Source organism: Prosopis cineraria, unplaced genomic scaffold (assembly GCF_029017545.1).
Source record: "Prosopis cineraria cultivar Desert tree isolate PC_DT_omini unplaced genomic scaffold, ASM2901754v1 PC11, whole genome shotgun sequence".
NCBI classification, from domain to species: domain Eukaryota; kingdom Viridiplantae; phylum Streptophyta; class Magnoliopsida; order Fabales; family Fabaceae; genus Prosopis; species Prosopis cineraria.
Window position 1 is genome coordinate 18,273,221 of NW_026555342.1, and position 27,205 is coordinate 18,300,425.

General features: G+C 29.5%; 1 protein-coding gene across 1 annotated transcript; it reads left to right on the plus strand.

Annotated features, from left to right (window-relative positions):
• The first annotated feature begins 17,667 nt into the window (after positions 1-17,667).
• Positions 17,668-26,918, plus strand: LOC129286247 (protein SCAR3). The gene is given in 15 exon segments (XM_054922253.1): positions 17,668-18,050; positions 18,053-18,140; positions 21,165-21,328; positions 22,165-22,259; positions 22,261-22,289; positions 22,553-22,685; positions 22,815-22,879; positions 22,974-23,778; positions 23,861-23,977; positions 24,028-25,312; positions 25,315-25,457; positions 25,459-25,674; positions 25,779-25,877; positions 26,363-26,470; positions 26,580-26,918. Coding segments are annotated over 15 exon segments (3,462 nt in total). The 5' UTR covers positions 17,668-17,986; the 3' UTR covers positions 26,631-26,918.
• Positions 26,919-27,205: the final 287 nt, after the last annotated feature.

The following is a 27,205-nucleotide window of genomic DNA, read 5'->3' on the forward strand; positions in this document are numbered from 1 at the left end:
ATACGATACCCTAAAGATTTTGGAATGGGGGAAGCCATAGTCTGAGAATGAGTATAGTGATCTTTGGCTAAGTTATTCCTTACAATTGATGAGCTTGGGCAATCCAATTTTATGGATAGAGCCCTTACTAATATTATAGCTCACGATTTCAATCAAAAAAATAAGGAGGGTATGAGGAGGTATTGATCATACATATATATGTATTTGACATGTCAAATGATTGATAAGTTTATAGCAAGTCGTGATAGTTATTGGACTATTGTCACATGGTTGTCTATATTGTGGCAATATGTATTGAGGTTATGGATTGAGTCATTGTCACATGTTTGTGAGTATTGTATCAATATACCTTGTGATTTGGAATAATGTGAAATATGAAAATGAGTTTAAATTGTGAAAGTGAAACTTGTGTGATATATAATCTCATATTTTTTAGTATTCAACTCCCATTTTATGTGTTTTGAATTAATTGATATGCAACTGTATAGGGTAGATACACCTTGGTTATTGAATAGTTGTACTCACCCTTCTCTTTTAATATTTTACAGGTTTTAACTATAATATAGAAAGAAAAAAGGTCTCAAAGGCTTAAGAATCTTGGGTTCCTACTATAAAGCCTCATATCCTCATGTATTTTTATATAATAGTTAAAATATTGCTAATTAGGATGCATTTTTGTATACATTTGCACTACATTGTTTTCTAGTAACTTAGAATGTATTTTGGACCCTGGAATATTCCTTGTAAGTTAATTAAGTTTTGTTAGGGTCAAAATACCAATGCAAGTGTAAAAAATATTATTATGTTGTTGAATTTGAAATCTAATGATTTATGCAATACTAAAACCTCCCTTTTGTTTTTGGTATTGAAGGGGTTGAGAAGTGAAAAATTGATATTATTGAGTATATGTGCATGTGGTATATTGTACAGGTAGTCCTAAATCCATTGAGTGTGTTCTGAGTATTAATGATAGCTTTTAGCACATATGTGAGGTTTGGACATCCTTGAATTGTGAAAAAGTGTGAAAGTAGTGAAAATGTATTTGGGTGTCTAACTTCCTTATGTGAAAGAATTTAGAAGCAAAACCCATGCCATTAGCTATTTTATAAAAAGAGTTTTTTGTAAACACCTAAATTACCTCATTCGGACATCAAACGAAGAAATGAAACACATCAAAAGTTGCCCCAAGTTGCTATCATTTAAAAGCAAACTGCTATCAAACACATGCAACACATAACAGTGCATGGCTTTTGTGTCACAAAGTGTAACATAGAGAAGGATAGCCTAGCGCATGTGGACATGCCGCAATGCATCCTTTTATTTTTCACCCCTTGCTATTTTTCAATTGATTTAGAACCCTTTCACTCACTTAAGGTATCTCATACTTTTGAAACATAATTTTACTCTGATTTGAGACTTAGTGAATAATGTTTAGGTGATTCAAAATTTATGAAAACTTAGAATCCTATTTCTATGAATTACAAACTTGGTAATCTAAATGGCTCAACCCATAATAACTTTAAATTTGTAGAGTTAATTGTGATTAAGTAAGGAGTTTTACACTTACAGTCTCAAAGAACTTGTAGAAATATTTTGAATCACTCACCAACAAGTTTTTAAATTGATAACATAATTTGATCTCACGACTTTATAGGTTATAGGCTATATCCTTACTAACTAGATCAACTTTTATTGATAAATTTATTTACCACTTGTATATTAGAAAATTTTGTGTGATAAAATTTTTTATTCAAATATTAAAGAAGTTTATTTTTAAAATTATTACTCTTCCATTCTAAAACTATTGATATGTAATAGATTTTGGCCAATATAAAAAGAATACACCACATATACAAGATTTTAGGTCAAATGAAGTTTTTAAGGGTGTGAGTGAAATTTTATAAGGGAACAAGTGATTTTTTTTTCATGATACATATATCCTCCAATAAAAAACAATCATATTTAAAGCACGAGTTGTGACAAAATATAGACATTTTTCTCAGTAAAAATTTATACCTTGATTCGCCACATCGTAGGAAATTAGTCTCTTTCAACATACTCAACCTTTATTAGCAACAAGAAATTTTTTCATTAGAGTTGAGAGGCATTTGAATTTATATATATATAAGTATAAGTATAAGGAGTAGGCACTAGAGAATATCTTCTCCAAGATAGTGAGAGCAATGAGTAATTTTTTTTAACTAAATTATTATTATATATATATATATATATATATATAAGAATTGAGATTCAAACTTTCAACCCCTCCTAGGTAGTTGCCCCTATAAGATTATACATGAATCAGTCTCTGCAAAGTGCACAGTCTAGATGCCTTTGGAGGAGTTCAGGAATTAACCATAACCTTCTGGTTTTGCCAGCTTGCAAAGAAATTCTATTCTATGATCCCCACCTTGTAAGATTAATATTTGCATGTGTACAGCCAGGAGATGATATTGACTATTGAGCGGGCGATGATATTGGGCAAAAGTCATTGGGACAACCATAGTTTATTAAATCGGTATGTACCAATTAATTTAAAAAAACATGAAAAGATTGTATTTTACTGATTTTTAATCGGTTTTTATATTTTTGATTTATTTGGTGCCTTCTTGTTATAATTGCAGTACAAGTTCAAACTTTTCACAACACGTAATTGATAGTGACCCCATACTCTTCGCAACTCATAAATAGTATTTTTTCTGTCTTAAATTATAAAATATTTTTTAAAAAAATTTATCATATTAAAATATAAGACACTTTATTAAATAAGTTTATTTTAATATTATACTTTCTCTCCCTCTCTCTCTATTTAATATTAATTAAGTATAAATTTAAGATTATTAAATTAAGGATATTTTTAAAAGTTTATATTTTTGTTTTGAAAAAAATAAAATTGTTAAGTATATATTTATTGAGGTTTATTGATATGTGATAATTTATTTAAAATTATTTTATAATTTAAGAAAAAATGAGTAAAATTTTTATGTATATTTATTAATGCTTTTATTATTCATAATATTATTTACAAGATCAATTTACATATATATTTGAGATTAGTAGACCAAGGATGCAATTCAACGAAGGAAGAAGGTGAATTAATATTGGATTAATGGGAAAAGGCCCATTGGGTCCATAGTTGTCAGACACTGTTTTTTGGATCGCAAGATGGTGTCAGACACTTGTAATCATGTTTGTTGGATCATCGGGTACTAGGAATTCGAAAAACCAATAGTATTTAAATGTACCCTTTGCCTTTTACCTATAACTGGTATTGATCCTGGGAAACGAGTTTTGACTGCTAGATTTTAAGTTTGATTCATGTGAATATAGAAAATATTTGTAAAAGAGTTATCTCTTATTAAACTTGACGATATTTAAAACTAACTCAATCAAATTAAATAGCCATATAAAAAAAAAACTTTTATGTGCAGTGATTTCATTTAGTTACAAGGGGAGGAGGAGGAAGAATAATTTGGATTTTTTTTTTTTTTCAACATAACAAACTCTCTGGGTTGCCTTCAATTTGGATATGGAATTCTTCTTTCATTTTTAGATGGTGAGGTAAGACTAAGCTCATGGGCACAATTTGATCTCTCAAAATGTCATAATTTCAATAAAATTTTTAGAAACCTTTGTGTCGATAAATTTTAAAATAAAAATATCATTTTACCTTTACTGAAAATAATAAACTCCAATCATAAATTTTATTTAAGGAATCATAACTTTTGTTTTGTAAATTATAAGAGTTAAATAAAAAATTAACTTGTCAAGTGTAATTTTTGTTATAGAAAAATAAATCACAATCACAACTTTTGCTAAAAGAATAACAAGTTTTATTCTATAAATCGTAAGAGTTAAACAAAAAATTATAATTTGTTAAGTGTAATTTCTATTATTAAAAAAATAAGTTCTCAAAATAACAAAATTTCATTCACAACTTTTTTTTAAAGAATCACAATTTTTATTTAAAAAATCACAATTTGTCAATAAAGATAAAATGGTCCTTTTAATTTAACATTCATTGAGATAGAAGTCTCTAGGGAGTTTAGTAGAATTATAACATTTTAAGAAATTAGATGGTCATTTGTATAATTTGGATGAATTTTATTGTTATTTTCCCTTTATATTTTTTTTTGTCTTTAGGTTTGTTTTTCTTTAATGTTATACACACATATTTGATGACTTATTGGTGATTCTGGTTAATCATGGAAGCTTATGCTGATTGGGTTGAACAATTAACCTAACATATTTAATGATTTTGATGATTACTAATAAACAATAAATCTTTTTAATTGAAATATTGGTGTGACTAACTATAAGTTTAGAATGTATAACAATGATATGAATAAATATTGTCTAAGGGATTTTAATTTTTCATGCAAATCATTTAAATTATATTAATTTAATTAAAAATTAAATGATCCAACCATGATTCAATTATTAAACCTTGTACTATTGTATTGGTCAACTCAATGCCCCATACGGAATGAAAAAATCACGCTCCATTAGCAAATTGGCTATCATGCTATAAAAAAAAATTATTTACCAAAACATTACACTTTCAAAAATATTTATCAACATGTTACAAATTAAAAATCGGTCTGATAGATGCCAAATTCCTCATTCTCTTGTGATGTAGAACACAGTCTTTATCAAAGTGAGTTGGCGTGCTTTTGCACACAAAAATTTTAAATAAATAATTATTAAATTATAAATATCTTGATAAGAAATTATATATATTTTAAAACTTAAAATTGCAATTGATTTGATATAAATAAATATAGGTACATATTTATTTCATTCTTTAATTTATAGAATATTTTTAAATAATTTTTATAAAATTGATGAACTAAACTGAAACTCATATGGGCTGTTTGGATTCCAATTGAAAAATTGATTATAGAAAAAAAAAATTAATCAACAAAATGTGATGATGTTTGGGTAATTTTTTAGAATCAATTATAAAGATGGAAAAAATGAAAAAAAAAAAATTTATGACAAATAGAGTTTAGGAAAATTGGGGTTGTTTGGATAAGATTTTTCAAATTTGGACCCAGAATTGAATTATTTATATCATATCAATTGTAATTATAAATTTAATTTTTTTATCAAAATAGTGATAATTATTTAATAAATATTTGTTTAAAATTTATATTAAAACGTATATGAGGAGGGGTGGGGGAGTTGGTGCATTAACCCAAATGGAAAATGGTTGTGTGGAGAGAGAATGTGGAAGGCATAATTCTAACATGTTTTTTATAACTTAGTTTAATCTATTGGAAACCGAGTTCTATATACAGAAGAGAAATATAAAACTTTATATTTGTCACCGATTTTTAATTTGTAATATCTTAGTAAATATTTTTGAAAATATAATGTTTTGGCAAATAATTTTTTTTTTATAGCATGATGATGAATTTGCCGGTTCCATCCTGATGTAACAAACACAAAATAACAAAGAAATAGTTAATGTAGAAGCATCTTTTAAGGTGGACCACATGAAGGTCCCATTAATGTCCACAAAAAGGTTGATAAAAAGTGATTAACGACCCGTCAAGAAAGTTAGAAACCAATGGACAGAATCTAAATTGGACACACACAAGTGACCGAAATGGGGACAGCCTTTTTCACTCAAAGCAAAATATTGTGTTGTGAATTGTGATCTTGTATTCTTATTTCATGCCAAAATGTAATTACTCATTATTTAACTATGCCTCTCGTGACCTCATTCACACACCTACTTGATCATTAGATTTTGATATAGGAACCCCATTTGGTTGGTTTATCTGGTTCATCATCTTTTTATCAGATTCAAATATTTTAAATATTTTTTAAAAAAAGAAATTGTTGAGAGAGTTTGACAGTTGTTAAGGTTGATTTAATTTGACTCAAATTAATTGGAGTGATTTTTGAAAATTATTCCATTTGAATCACAATATAAGATAATATAATTACTACTCCACAGTTCTCAAAAAAGCTTGGTTAAACTTTAATATCTTGAAAAAATTATATTTTTTAAATTATATCCTCATTAAATATCTTATATAATTATTTTAATAATGACAATCAAAATTTTAATGCTTTATTTAAAAAATAATAATAAATGAAGTAGGAGTATTGTTAGGAAAACAATTATTTATCTAATACTATATATTTTGGATCAAAGTCACTTGTTGTAGTGTGGAGGGAGTAGTTGGCATTATTCCGTTTTTAAATATAAGTAAATTTTAATCAACTCACAAAGTTTAAGAAAATTAGATAATCTTAATTAATAATTATATCTAAAACTGAAAAGGTTGAGCTAAAATACTCTTATGATTAATCCTTCATTTTCTCTAATTTAACGATACTACTATCTAATGAAGGGCAGTTGAAGAAAAATATTATAAATGCTTCTTGAAAATTATTATTTGCCTGGTTACCCAAAAATAAGCAACTTGAAAGAAAAAGAGAGGAGTGATTGTTGTTCAAGTCAATCAAATATTTTACTGAAAAACAATAATAGTATTGCCCAATATCAACACTAATTTGTACGATATATAAATTACTATCCCTGCTATGGGAAATTACTTTCCCATTAATTGGAGTTGGAAGATACTTTCTCTTATTCAAAATATAAATAGTTTATGAAAAAAATTCACATATTAATAAAATTCTCATTCTCATAAAAATATATATTATTTATTTACTTTAATTTTAAAAAGTACTCCATAGTGAATGAGATATACACTTATATAAATATTTAAATTAATAAATATGAGGGATAAAATTGAAAAAAAATACATGTACAAAATTATTTATATTTTGAATCAAAATTAGTTCAAAAAAATGCTTATAAATGACCAGAGAAAGTATATATATATATATATAATTCAATTTGTGTCGAGGAACCTCTTGAACAAAATAATTTTAAGGATTCTCTTGGCTTTAATTTGGCCTCTTCTGTCTACCAAAAAAAAAATGTTTAAATAAATATAACTTTTAATTTTTATACTTTACTCATATTTTATTTTTAATTTTTATATTTTTTTTAGTGTTTTAGGTACCTATATTTTTATTTTTCATTATATTCGATCTTTCTATAAACAAAGTTCAGGAACTTTAAAAAAACCCAAAACAATAAAAAATAAAAATATAGAGATTTAAAATACTGAAAAAAATATAAAAATTAAAAATAAAATGTGAGTAAAATATGGAAATCAAAAATTATATTTATCCAAAATATTTTTAAAAATAAATTATTATCATGTGCTTTAAGAAATGATTTAATTCCTTCTTCTTCTTTTTGTTGAAATATGTCCTTCTTCCTTTTTCTTTTTCTTTTTTCGGTAGAATATGTCATTCTTTTTTTTTTTTTATAGCAAATTATGCATACAGCCAGCTGTCAAGCCAAATACTATATATATTCCTACAATGCCCCCGACGAATTTTCCCCCTCTAAAAAAGATATTAGTAACTTCCCTTGATAAATTTATTTGTTAAACTTTTCATCTCAATATACGATTTATTTTGTTGTGTTAAAGATAATAAAGTTAATTTATTTGAAATTATTATAATAATTTTATTCAACTATTTATTTAACGCATATGTTATTTAAAATTTTACATTATTTTTAGCATATTTCAATTTATATTTCATGTTGAAATTTTATTAAATTAATTATATTATTTTTTTAAATATATATTTTGATCAAAATAAATATTGTTCAAGCAATGTCTTTTACTTTTTATCCTTTAAGCGAGGGTCTATATAAGTTTTTTTTTTTAATTGTTCAATATTGTCTATTCAATATTTATTTTGATTGGACGGACGCACACACGCACAAATATGGGCCATGAGAACAGCTAATGATGAGTTAGCTCATGATGTAGTGTCGATGGGTCATATCTTTGTTTTTAAAATTTGTTTTCATTCAATTAGCCTTTTCCCAAAAGAAATAAATAACTTTTTGAGAATATTCTTGTTAAGCCTTTTATTTTCAATATTATTTAGTTTCGTTAAAAAATTATGTTATGGGACAGCTATAATTAAACCTAACAATTAATATACCATTCTAATATGATAATACCAAATAATTATTATAAAAAATAATTACAATTTATGATTTAGCCAGTGTCTTTTACTTTTTTTTATATAACTATCTGATTGAGTTATATGCAAGTATGATATCATCGAATTGAGTTGAAGATAACGTTCACAAAAATGTTTTCTGTAGTCATAAAAATTTGAATTTGAGATTTTATATTTAAGCGTCTAGATCATGTTGATATGAGAGCAACGTCCATAAAATTTTATTTTTCTTGATTAAAACGCACTTAAAGATGGGCCAGGAAAACAGCTAAAGTTAGCTCATGTTGTAGTGTCTTATCACTCTTTTATTTTTTTTTCTTTTAATTGTTTTCATTCAATTTGGCTTTTTCTTACAACTTCTTTCATTCCATTCAAATCCAAAGCCTTATCGTATATTTACAAATATTTGAGTACCTAAGTGGTCCTCTATTTATATATATTTATTATACATGATTATTAATGACGGGTTATCTTCAATTTAATTGGGACCCCACCTTATTTTTCTTTTTTGGTCTTTGAGAGTATACGTTTGTGTCCCCACGTAACCATCATTTTGCGTTCTTTCCTTTATGAGGAATAATCAATTTAATTATACTCATTTAATATTTTAACATATGAATTAATATGACAATTGACCAGATCAAAAGGACTTTCTCTAAGAGGAAATTTAATTATTAGTCATTAATTTTATCGATAATGAGGTTGGTGAATGGTGCTTTAAATTTGGACGAAACCAAGTACTATACCATTAGCCATCTTTAATTTGATGGCCAAACATTTTGAAGTTCTATATCTTAACTAATCACTTGAAAAGAAAAAAAAAAATTCATTAGTTGGCTTGTTATGATCTTTTAGTTAGTGTTAGTTATGACAAAGAATAAATTCAAATCTGCTCTCTAATTACCAAAAAAAAAAAAGTTTCAGTTTAACAATGGTCCTTAATTATCAAAAGAATTATATTTCCTTAAACACACGACATATCGGATTTTAAGTCTATATAAACGTAAAAAAAAATATTTAAAAGAATTATCTTTATTTTGGGCCCAACAATCCTTAAATCTAGTTTGGTTATGCTTTCTCTGTTTAGAATTATAAAATATTTTTAAACTTTTGTTAGTTATGCCTCAATAAGTTAATTGATGATATTTAGTATTATGCATTCTCTTCATATCTACTATTATTTAATAGATTAATTCGAATTAAACCTCTAATTAAAAGTATTTTTAGAAAATACAATTTTATTAATTATATTTTTAAAAATAAAAATACTTTATGTTTGTTAATATGATATTTAAAAAATAGTATTGCTATTGCAAATATATATATATATATATATAGAGACAAGTGGGCCCCGCTGAACCCATCTGTCTATATCTTTCCTTCGACACACGCTATTTCTGAAGTAGAAAATCAGACCCTCAATTAATGTACACGTTGTAGGGTTTGATTTGTAGAATGGAATAGATTAAAAAAGTAAAATAAAGAAAAATATTGTAGATATGAATATTTTGTAATATTAGATACAAAATTTAAAATGTAGATACTATTCAACAATATATAATACAAAAAAATCACAAGATATTGTAAGCTTCAATTTTTTTTATAATTTTTTCAAAAATAATACCTAAGTAATAATAATTGATTGACTTTGAGCAAACTAAAAAAATGATTTTTTTACTAAATAAAAGAGTTAATTGACTCATAAATTATATGTTCAGGAGTATTTGAAACTCTAAATTTATTTTAATATAATTTTTTTTAATTTTTAAAAATAATGTAATCTATCTCCTATCATTAATAAAAGTTAACTTTAACAATAAAATAATAAAAAAAACCTTAAAAATTATGAAAAAATGGACTAATAAAATTTTCTTCCTTACCTATAATTTTTGGATCTTTATCTGTAATTTTTGAGCCCTTTACTATCATTTTTAAGGTTATTTTTTATTATTTTTTTTGTTAACTAACAGTCAAAATTAATTTTTATTAATTATAGAAGTCAAATTGCATCATTTTTAAAAGTTGAAAGGAAGTATTACATAAAAAATAAGTTTAAGATCCTAAATACTTATAGACTTATAGTTTAGGGCCAATTTAATCTTGTATCCTTATTTAGTTGAAACATTTAATTTTGTATGTAATTATGATCTTAATTAATCATATCGAAAATAAAAATTTATACAAACGATCGAGCTTAATTAAAATTCTAAAAAAAATATATATATTTTAACTTATTTCCTAGTAAGTAGGTGTTGCGATTTAAGTATATCCACCAGCTGATGCGTTACCATAACATTCATGCATGATCTATTCTTATCCACAAGCCACAAACCACACCTTATCTTTCATCATCCTTATACTCAAAATATCAATGCAAGTTCCAAAATATCACTTTAATTTACATTGCACCTTGGAATGACTATTTTTTTTAATTTGACTTAAATGTAACTAACTAAAACCATATCAATAATAATATGTGTAGAATATAAATTCTACATAGCATCTCGAATATTATTTATAAGCCAAAAATAATGTGCGACTTGATTTAGATTATTCCATGTAATGATAAGTGAAAAAAAACAGGGGTATATGTTTGATTAACAATTTTTACATTAAAAAATAAAAAAAACTCATTCAAACAAGTATCTTGAATTTTAATAATTTAAAAAAATATTCACATTTTTTATTTTTAAAAAATAAAAAATTGAAAACATTTCATGATTGTTGTTAATTTTTTTTAAATTGCATTTAGGCATTTAACTACAGAAAACTACCATTATATTACAAGTAAATGTACATTTTTATCCTTGAAATGTTTTTCGAATAGCCCCCAATATCTTAAATTATTGGTCGGAGCCATTTTTCGCTAAAAATAATTGAAACAAAGCAATTTTGTGCTTGACGTTAGAGTTTTAGTTAATATTTTCTGTCAATCAAAGTTGAGAATTTGACAACAAAAATAAAAATACTTCATTTTAATTATTTTAAGGATAAAATTATTTTAACCAATAACTTAAAGTGTTAGATGCTTTTTAAAAAATATTTTAAGGTCAAAAACCTGCACTGTTGCATCTTGTTGTCAGCTATCAATATCAATTGTCAACCTTTATTACTGCCAACTACTTACTGTCATAACTCATTACCAATCCCTAATGGTTACTGCCATTTGCTGCTACTCCATTGACCATCACAATTTGTTAGCATCATTGCTAGCTAAATTAACCCCCATTGGCCGTATCATACATACTATAATCAATCATTGGCCACCATCATTAATCATCGTTCACTACAACTAACAGCCACATCACCATCATTCACGGTCGTTGACTATCTCACTATTAACTATTGTTGTTAATATTAAATTCAACTACCATCATCAACCAATTGTCGCCATTAGCTATTATCGGCCACTTTGACTAACAACAAGCATTAATTATGAGTCATAGCTAACCATTACCATAAGCTATTACCACAGTTAACTATTAGTGACCATGGCTAAATTTTATTCTGAAACTATTTTTAAATTAACATAATCAATTATTATTTCAATCAAACACAATTTTAAACAAAAATCAAACAAGTCCATGACTTCCAAGCGTAGAGATCTCAAGTTTTCTACATATTGAAAATAGGTTCACATGATAGCGGGCCCCACAAAAATATGGCCTACCATCATGTGTTTATCCTTCTATTCCTCTTCGTTCAATAGGAAGGCATATACATGGAAAAATATTGTAAATTTAATAATTCATAAATTATAAATAATAGGATAGTGGACAAACTCAATTCAATAGGAAGGCATATACATGGAAAAATATGTCTTTACGAATTAATATAACTATAAACTTATTTTGGAGGTGTGCCTACACACACACACACACACACTTGAGACCTCTCTCCCTGAAAATGTGAGCCTGATGAACAGGGACGAGTCAGGGATTAATTTTATATGGGGCCAAAAATGAAAAACTGCATAAAAATGGAGGCACTAAATATAATTTCAACATTTTTTACAGGTAAGAATGGCATTTTCTTAATCCGAGGAAATGAAGGATTAGAAGAAGAAGGTCACATGGATATGCACGTGAAACTGTTATCTTTGTCTTCCTTTTACTTATACTTTAATTAATATTTAATATTTAATATTTAATTTCTTATTTATTTAATCATTTAATATTTAGTATGACAGTTCTAGACCTTCACTTTGGAATCCTATTCCTCCATCACGACAAACTACTTGTGAACAAAATGAACAATATCTAATTTAGGAATTGATCTTAATTAAATCGATCAATCTAATGATAGTGTACTGCACTAGTATCAAATGCTAGTAATATAGAGCACTCGAACCTATGAAAAAAGATTAATATATATAAATATATAAAGTTATTAACTACAAATTAATATAATTAAAAGGCCACCAATAAAAATAATGACAAATTATAAAGCTGCCAACTGTTCAAATCAGATCAGAGAGAGTAAGATGGTTATTTTAATTTGGGTTAATTAATGTTCATTCAATCAATTCAATTTAAATTAGTAAAAAAAATGTTACATCTTGGCTCAATTTATTTAATCTGTTTTTGCGTTATTAAATATTCAGCTTCACTTTCTTATCATAATATATTGCTTTAAAAAATATTATCTTCTCTGCAACTTTTCTTTACCCTTCTTTCTTTTTACACAATTTTGTTTCAGTAACTTAGCATCGTGACACACACACACATGCGCACACGCAATATATATATATAATTATGAGAAAAAAGTACGCTTGAAGAATAAAAACTTATGAATTGACTATTATTCAACTTTGAACGTTAACACTATTGTCTGTCAACTTTGAAAGTTATATTTTAATTTTAAAGCAAAGCAGATTGGCATTAGACTGTAGCGGCACATCAAGTATATACAAATTAAATCAATGCGTTGCATTGGACTTAGTAATTAGCAGAGTGCCGTAATGGCAAATTAAGATTAATCCTTTCTTAATCCTTCATTTCAGGCACAAGTTGAATTGTCTCCGGCTTTACAAGGAACATGAAAATAAAATATGTACGTAGAATTTAATTTTAAATTTTAAATTTTAAATTTTAAATTTATGCAATGTATTTTTTTTTAATACAAGGCAAAGCCTTTAATAAAATACAGATGGATGGCTACCCTGATCCATATAATGGTTAAATAAATCCTAATTCAAGAGACTTCTACAATTAGGAGTTGTCTTAATCATAACTTTCGTTTCTTCAGTTATATCTGATCCTGTCAAAGTTGTTTTAATTTGTCATTTATACTAAAAAAGTTATACAAAGTTTTACTTGATGAGTGAGCTTCAAATCACTGTGAAATTATTCAAAGTTTCATTCAGGATTAATTAAGAATGCCTTCCATTCTAACCAATTTTGTAAAATAAATAACTCAAATTATGTGTATTCAATTTAATGTACGTACATTTCCCCCCCTTTCTTGTGTTTCTATATTAATATTTTACTAGAAATAAAGAAATTTAACCTAAGGAAAAATGACAATTAAGGATCCCGTAAGATCATTATTTACAATTAGAAACCCTGAATTATTTATCAAGTTTCACTTGAAAAATAAAAAAAAATATTACTAAAATTATTATTATGGGTTGGGATAATTGTTAATCTTAATTGATAAAATCAAGATCCACATTTAAGAATGATATTAACAATAATTCCAATATATAATAGTAATTTTAGTATTTTCAACCCATAACACTTGGGATTCTAGATTTTTTAACTAAGATTAACAATAATTTCAACCCATGATAGTAATTTCAATAAATTTTTTCTTGATTTTTCAAGTAGTTTACCTATATATTGACAAGCATATAAAAATTCACAAGTGACTGGCTTTATATTTGGAAGTCACTTTGTTAAATTTTCAAGCGACTATCATATATTTACAAGTGCCTTTAGAAAGTTTTACAAATAAATTTTAGTTTTATATTGAAAAACAACATATTCTCAAGTGTGGATCATGGTTTTCGCTTCATACTCCTCTCTAAATTTTTTCTAAGAAATTGTGCAATATATACATATTGATAAATTACTATTTAATTAGTTTTAATCTTATAATGACTTGTTTCTTATAAATAAGTCCGGAGGTAGTACTATTTATAAATGATAAATAGTGTTTTTTTTTTTTTTGGGGTTTAGAAAAGGGAGGGATCCAACTAGGACATATTATTACAAATGCGAAGCTGACTAACATCAAGAGCAACGTCTTGTAGGAGCTTCCTCAAGTCATCTGGTGGTAAATGGTGTCGATTTTAAATTTCATAAAAGATGTAAGTCCACAATTAATCTATTTGATAGATAGATAGAATATAAACTTCTATGTTGGACAAATTATAAATAAACACTATGTCTAAAAATTTGGCATCTTGAATACATGAAAGGTAATGATTTTTTCTTAAACAAAGAAAAGTATGACATGTTAAATCTTTTAGTAATGGCCATTGATTACTAATTAAAGTTGGCGTGAGTAATAAATGTTTTTGTCATTTAAACAAGTACTTGGAACCCATGCATCACAAGAGATAATCTGCTATTGCTGGAACATACTCCTTATATTTAAAAAAATAATGGTTATTGATTTTTTTTAATAACTATGGTTACTGATTATTCTAATAAAAAGTGAGTTTACTAAAATAAGAAAAAGTAAAGTTTCTGTACAAGCGTTGAGATTATTGTAAGAGTTTAGTATAATCATTGGTATTAGCCATTTGTCTAAATAATAGTACAATCATTCTGATGACAATTAATTTAAAATTTTTTAAAAAAATTGACTTTTTTTTTTAGTGATTCCGAGATGCAATCTTTCTCTTTTTCTTGTTAATTTTAGGTCTAGTCAAAATTAAATTTAAAAACACTTTTAAAGTAGACCAATGTTCAAAAAATTGAACTCATCATAAGAAATAGAATAAAATCAATTTACAATTTAGAGTTGAAATGTTTTTTGGGAATTTATAATTGATATCTTTATCTTTTTTTTTCCCTCAGCAACTAATCTATCATTATCAATATCAATGTTATTAAGCTTAGGCCTTTAATGCAATGGCTATGAGTTGATACTCTTTAGTTCAATGATGAATGAGGAATGAACTAACTGAAAACCACATATTAAAATTTTAAAATAAATTAAATATTAATGTATCAATATATGTAATAAATCAATATAAGAATTCATGCTATTTATAAATCATGAATGATATAATTGGTTTCAAATTCAATTTAATTATATATATACATGTAAAAAAATGTCTATATGGAGTGAATCATCGTCATACATAAATTTCTGGCAAAAAAAATTATCATACGTAAATATTTATCACAAACAAAAAATAAATTTTCATTTCTAACAAAAGATTAAAAATTAATTTCTGAATTAATCAGAATCAACACTTCTTGATTTTTTTAATTTTAAATCATTATTAAAATTTTATTATTTTTGAAAATATTTTTGAGATTTTTTTGCCTGTAAATCTTTTGGAGAGTTAAATAAACTAAAATCATAAACAAATGAATTCATTTTCTTGTTATACTCGACCGATCCACTAGAAAATTGCAAAACGATATGAGGACATGTGGAGGATTGATTCATAGTAATTCCATATATTATAATTATACCAACTGGGAATTGTTTTACTGCCATCAACTTGGATCATTAAAATTGCTAATTAAAAATAATTAAATAATTAAATGAGTTTTGTTATTGGATGAAGAGAAAAAGCTTCTAGAGATAGAAGAAATCCAACAAGTCAAAGTGTTCACCGAACTTGTGACTAATAGTATTGATTTGTTTGTTCACTCTTGATCGTTGACCTAATTGATGCTTCATTATATATATATATATTATATATATTATTTTAAGGGGAATCTAATGCATTAATATTCATAAATTCATACTTCCTCCGTTCAAAAATATAAAATATTTTTTAAGAAATTAAATATTAAAAAATAAAATATTTTTAATTTTTTAAAATGTAATGATTAACTTTTTTTTTAAAGTGCCATTATTGATAGTGACTTTATATTTATCATATAATATTTAATAGGAGTAAATATAAAAAGATAGAATTGGTTTAAAAATAAATAACTATTTATACTAGGGTGAGATTCAATTAGAAATACTTTACATTTTTAAATGAGGAAGTAAGTAAAAATAATTTATAGGATCTCACATGTATTGTATTTTGTTTTTGTTTTTAAAGTCAAATAATCGGGTAACATCAAAACATTTTTTTTATAACTACTTAGTGTTCGATGCTATTGAATTAAATTCAAATATTGCTATACTTAGTTGGACAGTTTTAAATTTAATATAATTTTGTTTCATCTATAGTATTTGAATATAAATATCATCGAAAAAGAAATCAAGTACTTGACCTGCCTGCCAACAAATGGTGAATAGCATCAAGTTTTAAAGTATGGGCACGTGTCATCTGACATGAAATTCGCGAGAGGAATTTATTATCTGTTATTGATTTTAATGACAAATCTGTTTCTATCAATTTCATTTCATTATTTATTTATTTATTTATTTCTCATTTGTCCGGATTATCTTCGCTCATAAAAATGGAAATTTCATACTTGACTGAAAAGTTTTCCTCCATTATATGTTGGCGAAAAAGCATATCATGTAAAAATATAATTGACGAGTATTCTTATCTTATTTTTTATGGAGATAATTATTTATTTGTTTTTAAACAAATAATTCACTTTTTTCAATTTTTGAATAATTTTACAAAATGATGTAGAAATGCACGGGCATAAGGTTAATTATATGTTAAATAGAATCACTAAAATGATTAGAGTTCTAATCCATTACATGGCTTCTTCATAAAACAAGGTTATAGATCTTACTCATATAAAAAACTGAAATTTACCATTAATAATTCGTTTAAAATTAAGATTGAAATTGGCACTTTAAGAATGATCTTTCATGTTGTTTTCATCTCAATTCTCATACTTATAAACATCCCTTTCTTTCATTTATTCTTCACCTAAGACTCATTTTTTGTAATTTTATCTGATGTTTTTTTTTAAATATTGCTTATACATTAAATGAAATATATTTACATTGAAAATTGAAGACCATTAAAATTATGATGAAAAACCTCATGACTAAAAATTTAGGTAACAGAAAAAATTAATTTAAGTGACGTCAAATTAATTTTTTTGGCAAAAAAATTATTTTTTTAAAATTTAGAAATAATTTAAATTTTATGTTTAATTTATATTTGGTCTAAATATTTTTAATTTAAGTATACCTTTTTTTTTTTTTTTAAAAAAAAGACCGTAACGCTGCTTTTACCAATTTGACCAAAACCCAAAAAGTTTGCGGCTCCCACGTCGTCAATGTCTCAACCGCGGAACCACAGAAAGCCTTAGGGCTCAGATCCCAAAACTGTAATTTCATTCAAATTCTTGAGGACACAAACGTCACTGTATCGAAAACAAGGGTATTTCAGTACTTTCATATTCTCTGTTTTTTTTTTTCCCTTCCTAGTCCCTACTGTATATCTTTCCGTTCAAGAATGGCTTGCAGAGTTGGCAATGTCCTCTGCTTCTCTTTTCAGCTACGCTCACCGATCCGTACACACACCCGTTTCCTGCTATCCAACTGCGTCCTTCTCCATGGCAGTTACGCTGCTCCAATCTCATTCTCACCTACTTTCTCTCTCTAAAAACCGCAAAAGCAAATTAATTCTTTTTTTTCTCTCTTACCATTCTTTCATTTAATGCTGGAAACTCGTACATTCATTCATTCGTCATTCAGTCCTCCATTAATTCATTGATATCAGCGTGGTTCTCCACTTCTCTGTTGAGGTTTAATATTTCAGAGCGAGGAATAGAGAGGAGAGAAGAAGAAGAAGAAGGAGAATCTGAAGATGCCGTTGGTGAGGCTGCAGGTGCGAAATGAATACGGTTTGGGGCGGCCTGAGCTGTACAAGGAGACGAACAGGAAGATCCCAAGGCCGTGCTTGACGGGGTGGCTGTGGCTGGGCTAGTTGGGATCTTGAGGCAACTGGGTGATCTTGCTGAGTATGTTTTGTACTTCGTTTTGAATTTCTCTGCTTGCTCAAATTGGTTTATTCTGTCTTAATTTGTACGTGTTTGGTTGATGGGGTTGTATGTTATGTTTCACTATGGTGGCCAGTTTAGCTGCTATCATTAGTTGGCCGAGTTTCTGTGTGGAAAGGATGCCACTCAGTCGTCCAGATTAAAGTATATTTTGGGTTGGGCTAAATTTCCTCTGATAAATTAACAAAATCGTCTTTGACTTTTTTGAGCTTTCCCATTAGTGGGGTTTAAGCTTGATTGACGATTATAACTTATATCGGCAAATATTTTAGGGTCTTTTATAGTTGGATAGTCACTCTGTTTCTCGCCTCAAACGATTTCTGGGTTTAACATCGGTGGCGTTAACAGTAGGAAGGCTTTTGCCTAAAATCTCCATTTTTTCAATGCTCTAGTTCTTTTTCATCTATTTCAAATTACTGAAAGTTATTATTTTATATACGATGATTTTATTTTACTCTATATATGTACACAAATCAGAAGGATGGTAAACTTTACATGAGGACTTGGGAATTGAACATTTGTGTTCTCTGATATAAGTATCACTAAAACAAATTTGTGAACCAAGCATGCTTCTCTCTAGATTACCAGCGCATGAGCTGCACATTATGTTAAAAATCGTAGTTGTAATCTGCCAATTGAATTACTATATTTACATCTTATTTTATTTTAAGATGGCTTTGTGTTCTTGTTTGTTGAATTACGTTTTGGCACATAACAATAATGAACTACCATTTCCGAATCTTCTATATGGATCTTGTTGAATGCCTTATATTTTATTACCGTCCTGGTGCTTGATTTCCACTTGTAAAAGTCCTCTTTGAATGTTTGAACTGAGGGTATGAAAGAGGGGAAGAGATAAAGCCCTAGACATGATAGTTCATAAGAGATGGGTGGTATGCACTTCTGTTCAGAGACTAGAACAATTCTAAGTGGTCAGTATGTAATTAACCCTTTACTGTAATGGAGCTTCATTTCCAGTCATAATATCCTCTGATAATTAACTAAGGGTGGTTGAATTGAGAGTGAAACTGGGAGTTGCAATCACATAGTAATGAATTAATGAGAGATGGGTAGCTTACTATTCTATTCATATACTTGACTGAAATATGATTAACTGGGCAGTATGCATCCCTACGGCATGTTGACAGTTGGGTGCAATTTTGGCTTTCTACTAGAGAGTGATATAGCCGACCCATTTATTGTGATAAGGTTTGTTGTTATTGATAATGTTGTTGTACTAGAGAGTGGTGACTGTTAGTTGCATGTATGTGTCTTCACTCTGGTGTAAATACGTTAAAGGCTTAAATCTGGGAGCTAAAACTTTAATTGGGGAAAATTACAAATTGATTCCAAATAAGGTGGCTAATTACTAATAGGTCCTTCCTCTAACAAAATAACAGAGGATGATATGTAAATACTAGATGTTGACGTGTAAATGGGACTTATTAGTGATTAAACTCCATTTTAGGAACCTATTTGTTTTTTTCCCTTTTAATTTTGTAGTAGCAAATATTGATTTCCTACAAGTCTCCGTGGATAATATAAACACATTCATCCAACATACCTGTTGTCTAGGTTATCTTGAAAACCTGTCATCACTTTGCTCCACATGAAGCTGGAACCTTGATTGGAATTTCTTTATCTTAAACTTTTATGTATCTAACCATAACTATAAGGCCGCACCATTCACCTTTCAATCTTTATTAAGTAGCAGTTGATTTTAAATTAGAAGCTTCTATTTCAGCTGAACTGGTTCCCTGTTATACATCAATAAAACAGTTTTTTGGAGATGTTCCATAGTGATAAATACATCCTTAATTTTCCATTTTTTTCACCCACTACATTTTCTGTTACCACCATGTTTGTCAAAGTATTGTCTGAGTTAGTTGTTGAAAGAAGAATATACTGAAAAGGTTGATTGCATTTCAATTTGGTATAAGCAAAGTGGTGCTGTCTGTTGCAAGAGGAATAGCCCTTTAGTGTTTGTTATTAAGAGACATTAAGAAGGTATCGAAATCTGTGAGGTTAAGTAAAGCTATCCTACTATGAGGTTTTGAGAATTTGGTAAAGCTTACTAAGTTAAGAAAACACTTACTTGATTAGTCAGACAACAACAATCCCAAGGTGGGGTCGGCTACAATTGCAAGACGCCATTGTGCTCTATCATCTATCATTAGTCAGAATAACACCGAAGGTGAAAGATATATTCTGTATATTGTATAAGCATCTATGTGTGGTAATAGTACTATTAAAGATAGAGTTGGAGAGGTTAGTGTTATTGACACAGTAATTGTGTCTTTCAATACTACTCTCTTTGGCGTCCATTTCTTTTCTCCCTTACATTTGCTTTTCCTAGTTGATCTATCATAGTCATTGCCAAAATCGGACAGCCTAGTGATTGAAGGTATCTGATTCTGACTTAATGAAGAAGTAGACATGTAGGATCTTTTAATTTGCTTATTTTATAGTGTTTCTACTCCAAGATTCACTCTATGGTAGTGTGTGCAATACAGTTGGAATGGCTCAATACCTTGCTCTACATAGCATCTAACATCTGCCAATGGAAAAAAGCGAACAGAGTTTTCCTCCCTTTTTTTTTTGCTTAAAATAAACCACAGCTCTGTTGTTGAAGAAAATTACTTAAAGTTATAACTGATAAGATTTTACAGGTAATTAAAAATATAAAATAAAATAAATTCATGTGCGTGCGTGCGTTTGTTTTGGATAGTCATGCCAGAATTCTGTGCGCTTCTGTAGATATTCTCTATCTACATTGTTCATCTTATTTCATTGATCTGTTTCAACTAATTGTTTATTATATATTTAGTGTTCCCTCTTCTTTATTGGTAATTGGTGTTAGATCCATTATTCTCTGCTTACAAGACTTTGTTGGCATGTTAAAGTTATCAATGCCCCTTTTAATCTCAGGCATTCATAGTGTTCTGTTGTGATTGCTGTTTAATATAGGGAACTTTTCCTGTGTAGTTTTGCAGCAGAGGTTTTCCATGGTTTACAGGAGCAAGCAATGATTACAGCTAATAGGAGCCACAAATTGATGGTTCGTGTTCAAAAAATTGAATCTTCCCTTCCTCCCTTGGAGAAGGCTGTATTAGCACAGACTAGCCACATACATTTTGCATACACAGCTGGTATGGTCTTTGTGATCGGTGATCTCATTCTAGTTGATTTGTTAGAAATGTTATATCCATGGATGTAGATTATAACATTTCCCCCTTGAATGTTTATTGCTTTTGGAAATTAGAGTCGTTCTTTTCCCAACTTATTATGATGCCATTACTTTTCTCCTGTAATTTTTGTCATCTTATTAACTTATATAACCAAAATGGATTGAATGGAGTAAATTGAGATGGTTGTTCAACTCAAATTTTTTTATTTGACTGTCTTGTAAATATTTTAATATTTTTTTCTCAAAATAAGTCTGAAATTTATGCATAGAGATAAAGCAAAAACACCAATTTACATTTTAGAATTTCTATCAAGGAAGTTGGGGTAAAAATAATCCACTAATCTATAGAATTATGCTTACCAGGTAGCTGAGTTATATTGATATGTGGTTGATTTAGAGATGTATCTTCTTTCTAATTCTTTGGATGGCCTTTGCTATTCATCTGTCAAAGAAGTCTATAATATTGTGAAATTTTACTCTAGACGTTGTTTGGTATTTACTATTATATGAGATTGCCTTATCTTTTGGTATGCTACGGTTAATATAGATTTTTATCAGCATGCAAGCTCCGAATGTTAGATTACCTTTATGGAAGAAAAATAGGCTATTTAATATGTTTCAGTTTTTTGCTGGTGTTCCCTGTTGTACTAAACTTCATTTTTGCCCATTCATTTTCACATCCTGTTGTTTTATCCTGTGGGTTCAGTAGTGTTGGAGAATAAAAGTAGTGTGCCTTGTGATTAATATTTTCATATTCAGATGATGTAAGAGTCCATAATGAAAGCAGTTACCTTTCAGGTTGTGAATGGCATCCTCGCATAAAAACAAAAAGGAGTCATTTCATTTACAGTGACTTGCCGCAATTTATTATGGACTCGTATGAAGAATGCCTGTGATCCTCCACGTCTACACTTACTTGATAAGTATGCCAAATATTCTTTTGATTCTCTTCCTCCTCCCTCTGTTTTCTCTTAAATTAAGATAGCAAGTGTTAGGTATCAAAGCTTGAGGTAATTTCTCATTTCGGAGTAATGAATGGTTACTGCTTCGATCTGATTGATTCTAGTATCTCTAAATCTTGACCTGTTTCATTTTCTCTGGACTTCAAAGTTACTAGTAGCTTTGGTAATCCAGTTTGAATTAGATCCCATATATTAGTTGGTGAAATAATTCCTATGTCATTCAGATTTGATATTGGAGGCCCAGGATCATGCTTAATGAGATATTCAGATCCAACCTTCTTCAAGAGGGTCTCCGCTTATTCAGATGAAACATACTCTGAAAAATTTGAAAGAGCTAGAAAATCTCGTAAAAGCAAGGTACATTATTAATTGAAGCATTGCATTGAAAGATTGTTCTATAGCTAAGTTTCATTCCTCTGGTGTATAAGCGCATTTAATTAATCTACAAGCAAATTTTTGTCTTTACACTAAGAAAATGTTGGACAGAAGAAAAGGTCAATACGAAGGAAAGAAGGTTTGCGAGGTGAACAGATTCATAACATTAGTGGGAGGTATTACATCTATATGTGTCTTGCTGTATCAGGTATCTAAGCAAGTGTAATTTATTCCAGGTAAATTCTGACATGATGTATTTTGTCTGTGCAGAATGCATTTTGTTTCTTCCACTGTCAATGAACGAACTTCTTCCTCACAAACAGCATCCACTGTGGACATGACAATAAGGTCAGATCCAGAAGATCATTCACATTCTTTTGATTCAAGAGCTGGTGCTGACTACATTGAATGTGTCTTCCATCCGGGTAATTCCATGCAACTGGATGATCAGGTTTATGAGAAATCATCTTCTAGGCGAAAAGGAAAAGAAAATACAGTTCATTCAGTATCTCCTCGTATGGATGATAATATTTCAATTGATTCTTTGGAAAAGCAAAATGCCTCTAGTTTGTCTGGCGTTACTTGGGAAGAAAAGGAAGAAATAGTGGAGCCTATGTGGCAAACCTATGATAAAGATAAAATAACAGAGATGCATGGTCAAAAGCAAGATCCAGATATGAATGATGGTAAAGGTGCTACCTTAACGGAAGTTGATTGCAGTGATCTCCTATTTGATGAAGAAAGCAACCTGAAACCTGTTACCAGCAGTGTCCAAACAGATGAAATTGATAGTGAACCTGATAACTACGTGGATGCACGTAATAGCATTGAAGTAGAATCTGAAAATGATCTTGATTGTGAAACCAAGAGAGAAGTGGATAAAATCACCTCACATGTGACAGATGGAATAATGGAAAATGGAATTGTTGACACTGATTCTGATGTACTAGACCACAATTTATCTTCTATTGTTTCTGAGATTCTATCCAGTGCTTCACTTGATAAGGGAACAGGCAGGGACTTCCCTGACTCACTGCAAGTAAATCCGACCTCTCATATCGGATCTGTGTACATCTAAATTAGAAGATACTGTTAACAAAGAAATGTCCCAGGATTTAGCTGATTCTCAAGACTTTGAAAGTCCCATCTATGAACAGATGTCTAGTGTATCAAGTGCTTCATTAAAAAAAGAAACAGATGGGGACTCCCCAGACTCGCCACTAGTAAATCCACCTTCTGTGTCAGATCTCTATGCAGCTAAATCAGACGCTCTTGTTAACGAAGAAATGTCCCGGGATATAGCTGATTCTCAGGTCTCTGAGAGCCCATCCGTGAAGAGGCACCTAGCAAATGTGAAAATTTGGCTGTTGCCTGCTCGGCAAGCACTGGTTCTTTGGGTGGTGCTCATACAATTAAAAATATTGTTTCTCCATCCATTGAAAGTGACATATCATTTTCTGGTTCTAAAGGTTCTGGTTTACCAGATGAAGAAGCAGATAGGATTAACGGCAATGTCTGTGAATCTAAAGAGACTCCTACAGGGTCTTCCAGTGACCATTCAGTTAGATTTTGGACTAATGGTGGATTATTAGGACTTGAGCCATCAAAACCTCCTGACTTTTCCAGGTCAAGTCCTTTAAGTAAAGTGTCTTTGACTATGAAATCTGAGATAGATGGTGGTCAATATCATAATGCAATGCTAAAGAGCAATGGATGTACCGGGGAACATAATTTATCAGCAGGGGTTGCTGAAGATATTGAAAAGGAACCAAGTTCTAGATGCTTAAAATTAAGTTGTGAAGATCAAGCTTCTATTACTGAGAAGACATCTGGTGTTCATAAGCTGAGTAATGAAGTCAGTCCAACTGATGGAAATAAATTGGCAGAAATCAGGGTACTTGCACCAGGTTGTGTTCTCCCAGTTGCCCCTGATTCCAGAGCAACTTTAACTGAACCCAATCAAGGAAGTGGTGGGAATTCATCTCGTGTTTTTGGACTTGGTCAGATGTTACTAAGGAATAGCTTTCACAGGAAGGTTTCTTTTGATGAGAAATCTGTACCTGATAGTTCTTTGAAACCCGGCAGGTTGGAGCAGAGTGGACAAAATAGCATTATGTTTCATTCACTTCCTGAGAAAACTTCCAAAGAGCAAGTTGGTTGTGGATATCCTATTGATTCACTCCCTTCTTCACCACCACTTGAACATATGAAAATATCTTTCCATTCAATTAGTGGGGGTGAGACCTCAAAATTGAGACTGAAATTCCCTGACAGTACTAACCGTCATGAGAATATAAGGGATATGTTTCCTTCATTCCAGTTGGTCCCAGAGCCTTCTATTCCACTGCATGATTCTGGATTCAATTCAGATGACAATGACACTTTCTGTAGGTCATCTCCATATGTGTCTGATTATTCAGACTGTAGTTCTGATGAGTGGGAATCTGGCGAAAGTCCTGAAAGCAGTGACCATGGGGTTTATGATTTTTCCCACAACATATCATCAACTGAATCGCCAAGCTCACAAGAATTTGTTGGAATATCAAATAATGACGTCAATGTGACTAGTGGAACAAACTTCCAAAATGGTGTGGAGCCTTCTTTATCGGGGCTTTTCTTTATTTTCCAAGTTTTGACAGTGTGAACCCAGTACTTCATAAAGGAAGTAGCCAGGCATCCATTGTCAATAATACTGTAAAATCTCAAAGCCAAGCTGAACCACCACCACCACCTCTTCCTCCTCCTCCTCCCCTTTCCTCCAGTGCAGCGGGTCTCAAAACTGCAGTTGGATATGAAAAATGATACACAAAAGTATACGTTTAGAGATTCTGAACAAACTAAATGTCTAAACCTTTCAGAATCAACCATCTCCTTGCAACCTATGCCTGCCCAAATGGAGCAAAAACTGACAAATCATGATGATCTCAAGTCTGATGGAAGTATTTCGCAAAAGTTGACATTTCACAAGGTAGTTGTATGATTTTTAATTCTTCTTTCACATTATATTCGATTAATTAGCCATGGTGGGTGATGGGATCGGTTCGCGTATTCATTAGTTCTATCTCTGTCCTGCAGATAGATCAGAAGTTAAATGGGAAGAACGAAGCATGTCAGGAGGTAATGGGAAAAGAATTGGCTGACAAGGATGATTTCCTGCATCAAATCAGAACCAAAGTGAGTATTTTGTCATGCAGGGTTTTTCCTATTGATGAATTTGACTTTTAATCTTCCTTATTTTTGTGTTTGTGCTAAATTTCTTTAGATATTTGATGCATATTATGGTAAAGGCAAAGGGCATGTATTATTTAAGAGTCTAAACTGAAGCTAAGGGGAATAAATTACTTTAATCTTGTCCTAGCTGGTTACCATGTTCGTTTCAACAAAATAACCATTTGTAGCTCCACATTCCATATGTAAAACCGAGTTGGGGAAACCAGAACTTACATTATATGATGATTTGGTGCATGTATTTGACTTGTAAACGTGTCACGAGATATATATATTTTGAATTTTGATAGATCTTACAATTGACTGACTTGTTTATTTGGTGCTGCACTAGGACGTGCATGAAGTATGTTCTGTTTGTCCCCTTTAATTTTTTTTTTTTTTGTCACAGTAATGCATTTTTCCATTGTTGTGTCATTTTATTGTTGTCACAGTCATTCAACCTGAGACCTGCAGTGATAGGAAAGCCAAATGCTAGTTCTAGTCCCCCTAAAAACGTCAAAGTTACTGCAATTTTGGAGAAAGCAAATGCAATACGTCAGGTATTCATGAGTCTTGTTCTCACTATTCAGTCACTCCTTTCCTTTGTAGGTCTCAGTATTCATTTTCATTTCATATCCAACTTATTATCATTATTGATAATGTTTCCAGGTTGTTGCTAGTGACGACGGAGAAGATGATGATAACTGGAGTGACACCTGAATTTTTGGTAGTTGATATAATTTATCTGCATCCTCTGACCTTTGGCATTCTCAAGTGAAGTTGCTTGAGGTGTTGCTCTTTGTACTTATTTGTGAATAAGTCTTTGTTTAATAATGTGCAGTGCAGCTGTTAGTTCATCCAATTTTATTTCCAGCTGGATTTTTAATTTTATAAGTTAGTTTTACATGGAAATTATGTGCCGGGTAATCAAGTTGAGCCAATGTTTTCCCAAATTCCAATATGAGCCTATTGTTTATACAAGATGTCAGAAAAATTGGATAGTTCTAAGTTCTTTAGTTTTCCAACTTTATTTTCTCTCTGAATGTGTATTATGCCTTGATCAATGTTCTTTATCTTGTAAATGTGGGAAATGTTAGTGACGCATTCTCCGAATATTTTACTTACAAATTGATTGTGAATCACTTAGGGAGTTTAGGTTCAGATTTTATATTTATATTCTATGTAATAAGCATGCTTTCTCTTCAAAATGGTAAATGGTAGGCTTATGAGTTAAAGCCTGCCCCATTGGACGGGGAAATCCATTTTGATGTTTATTCTGCGGTTTGGTTTGGCTC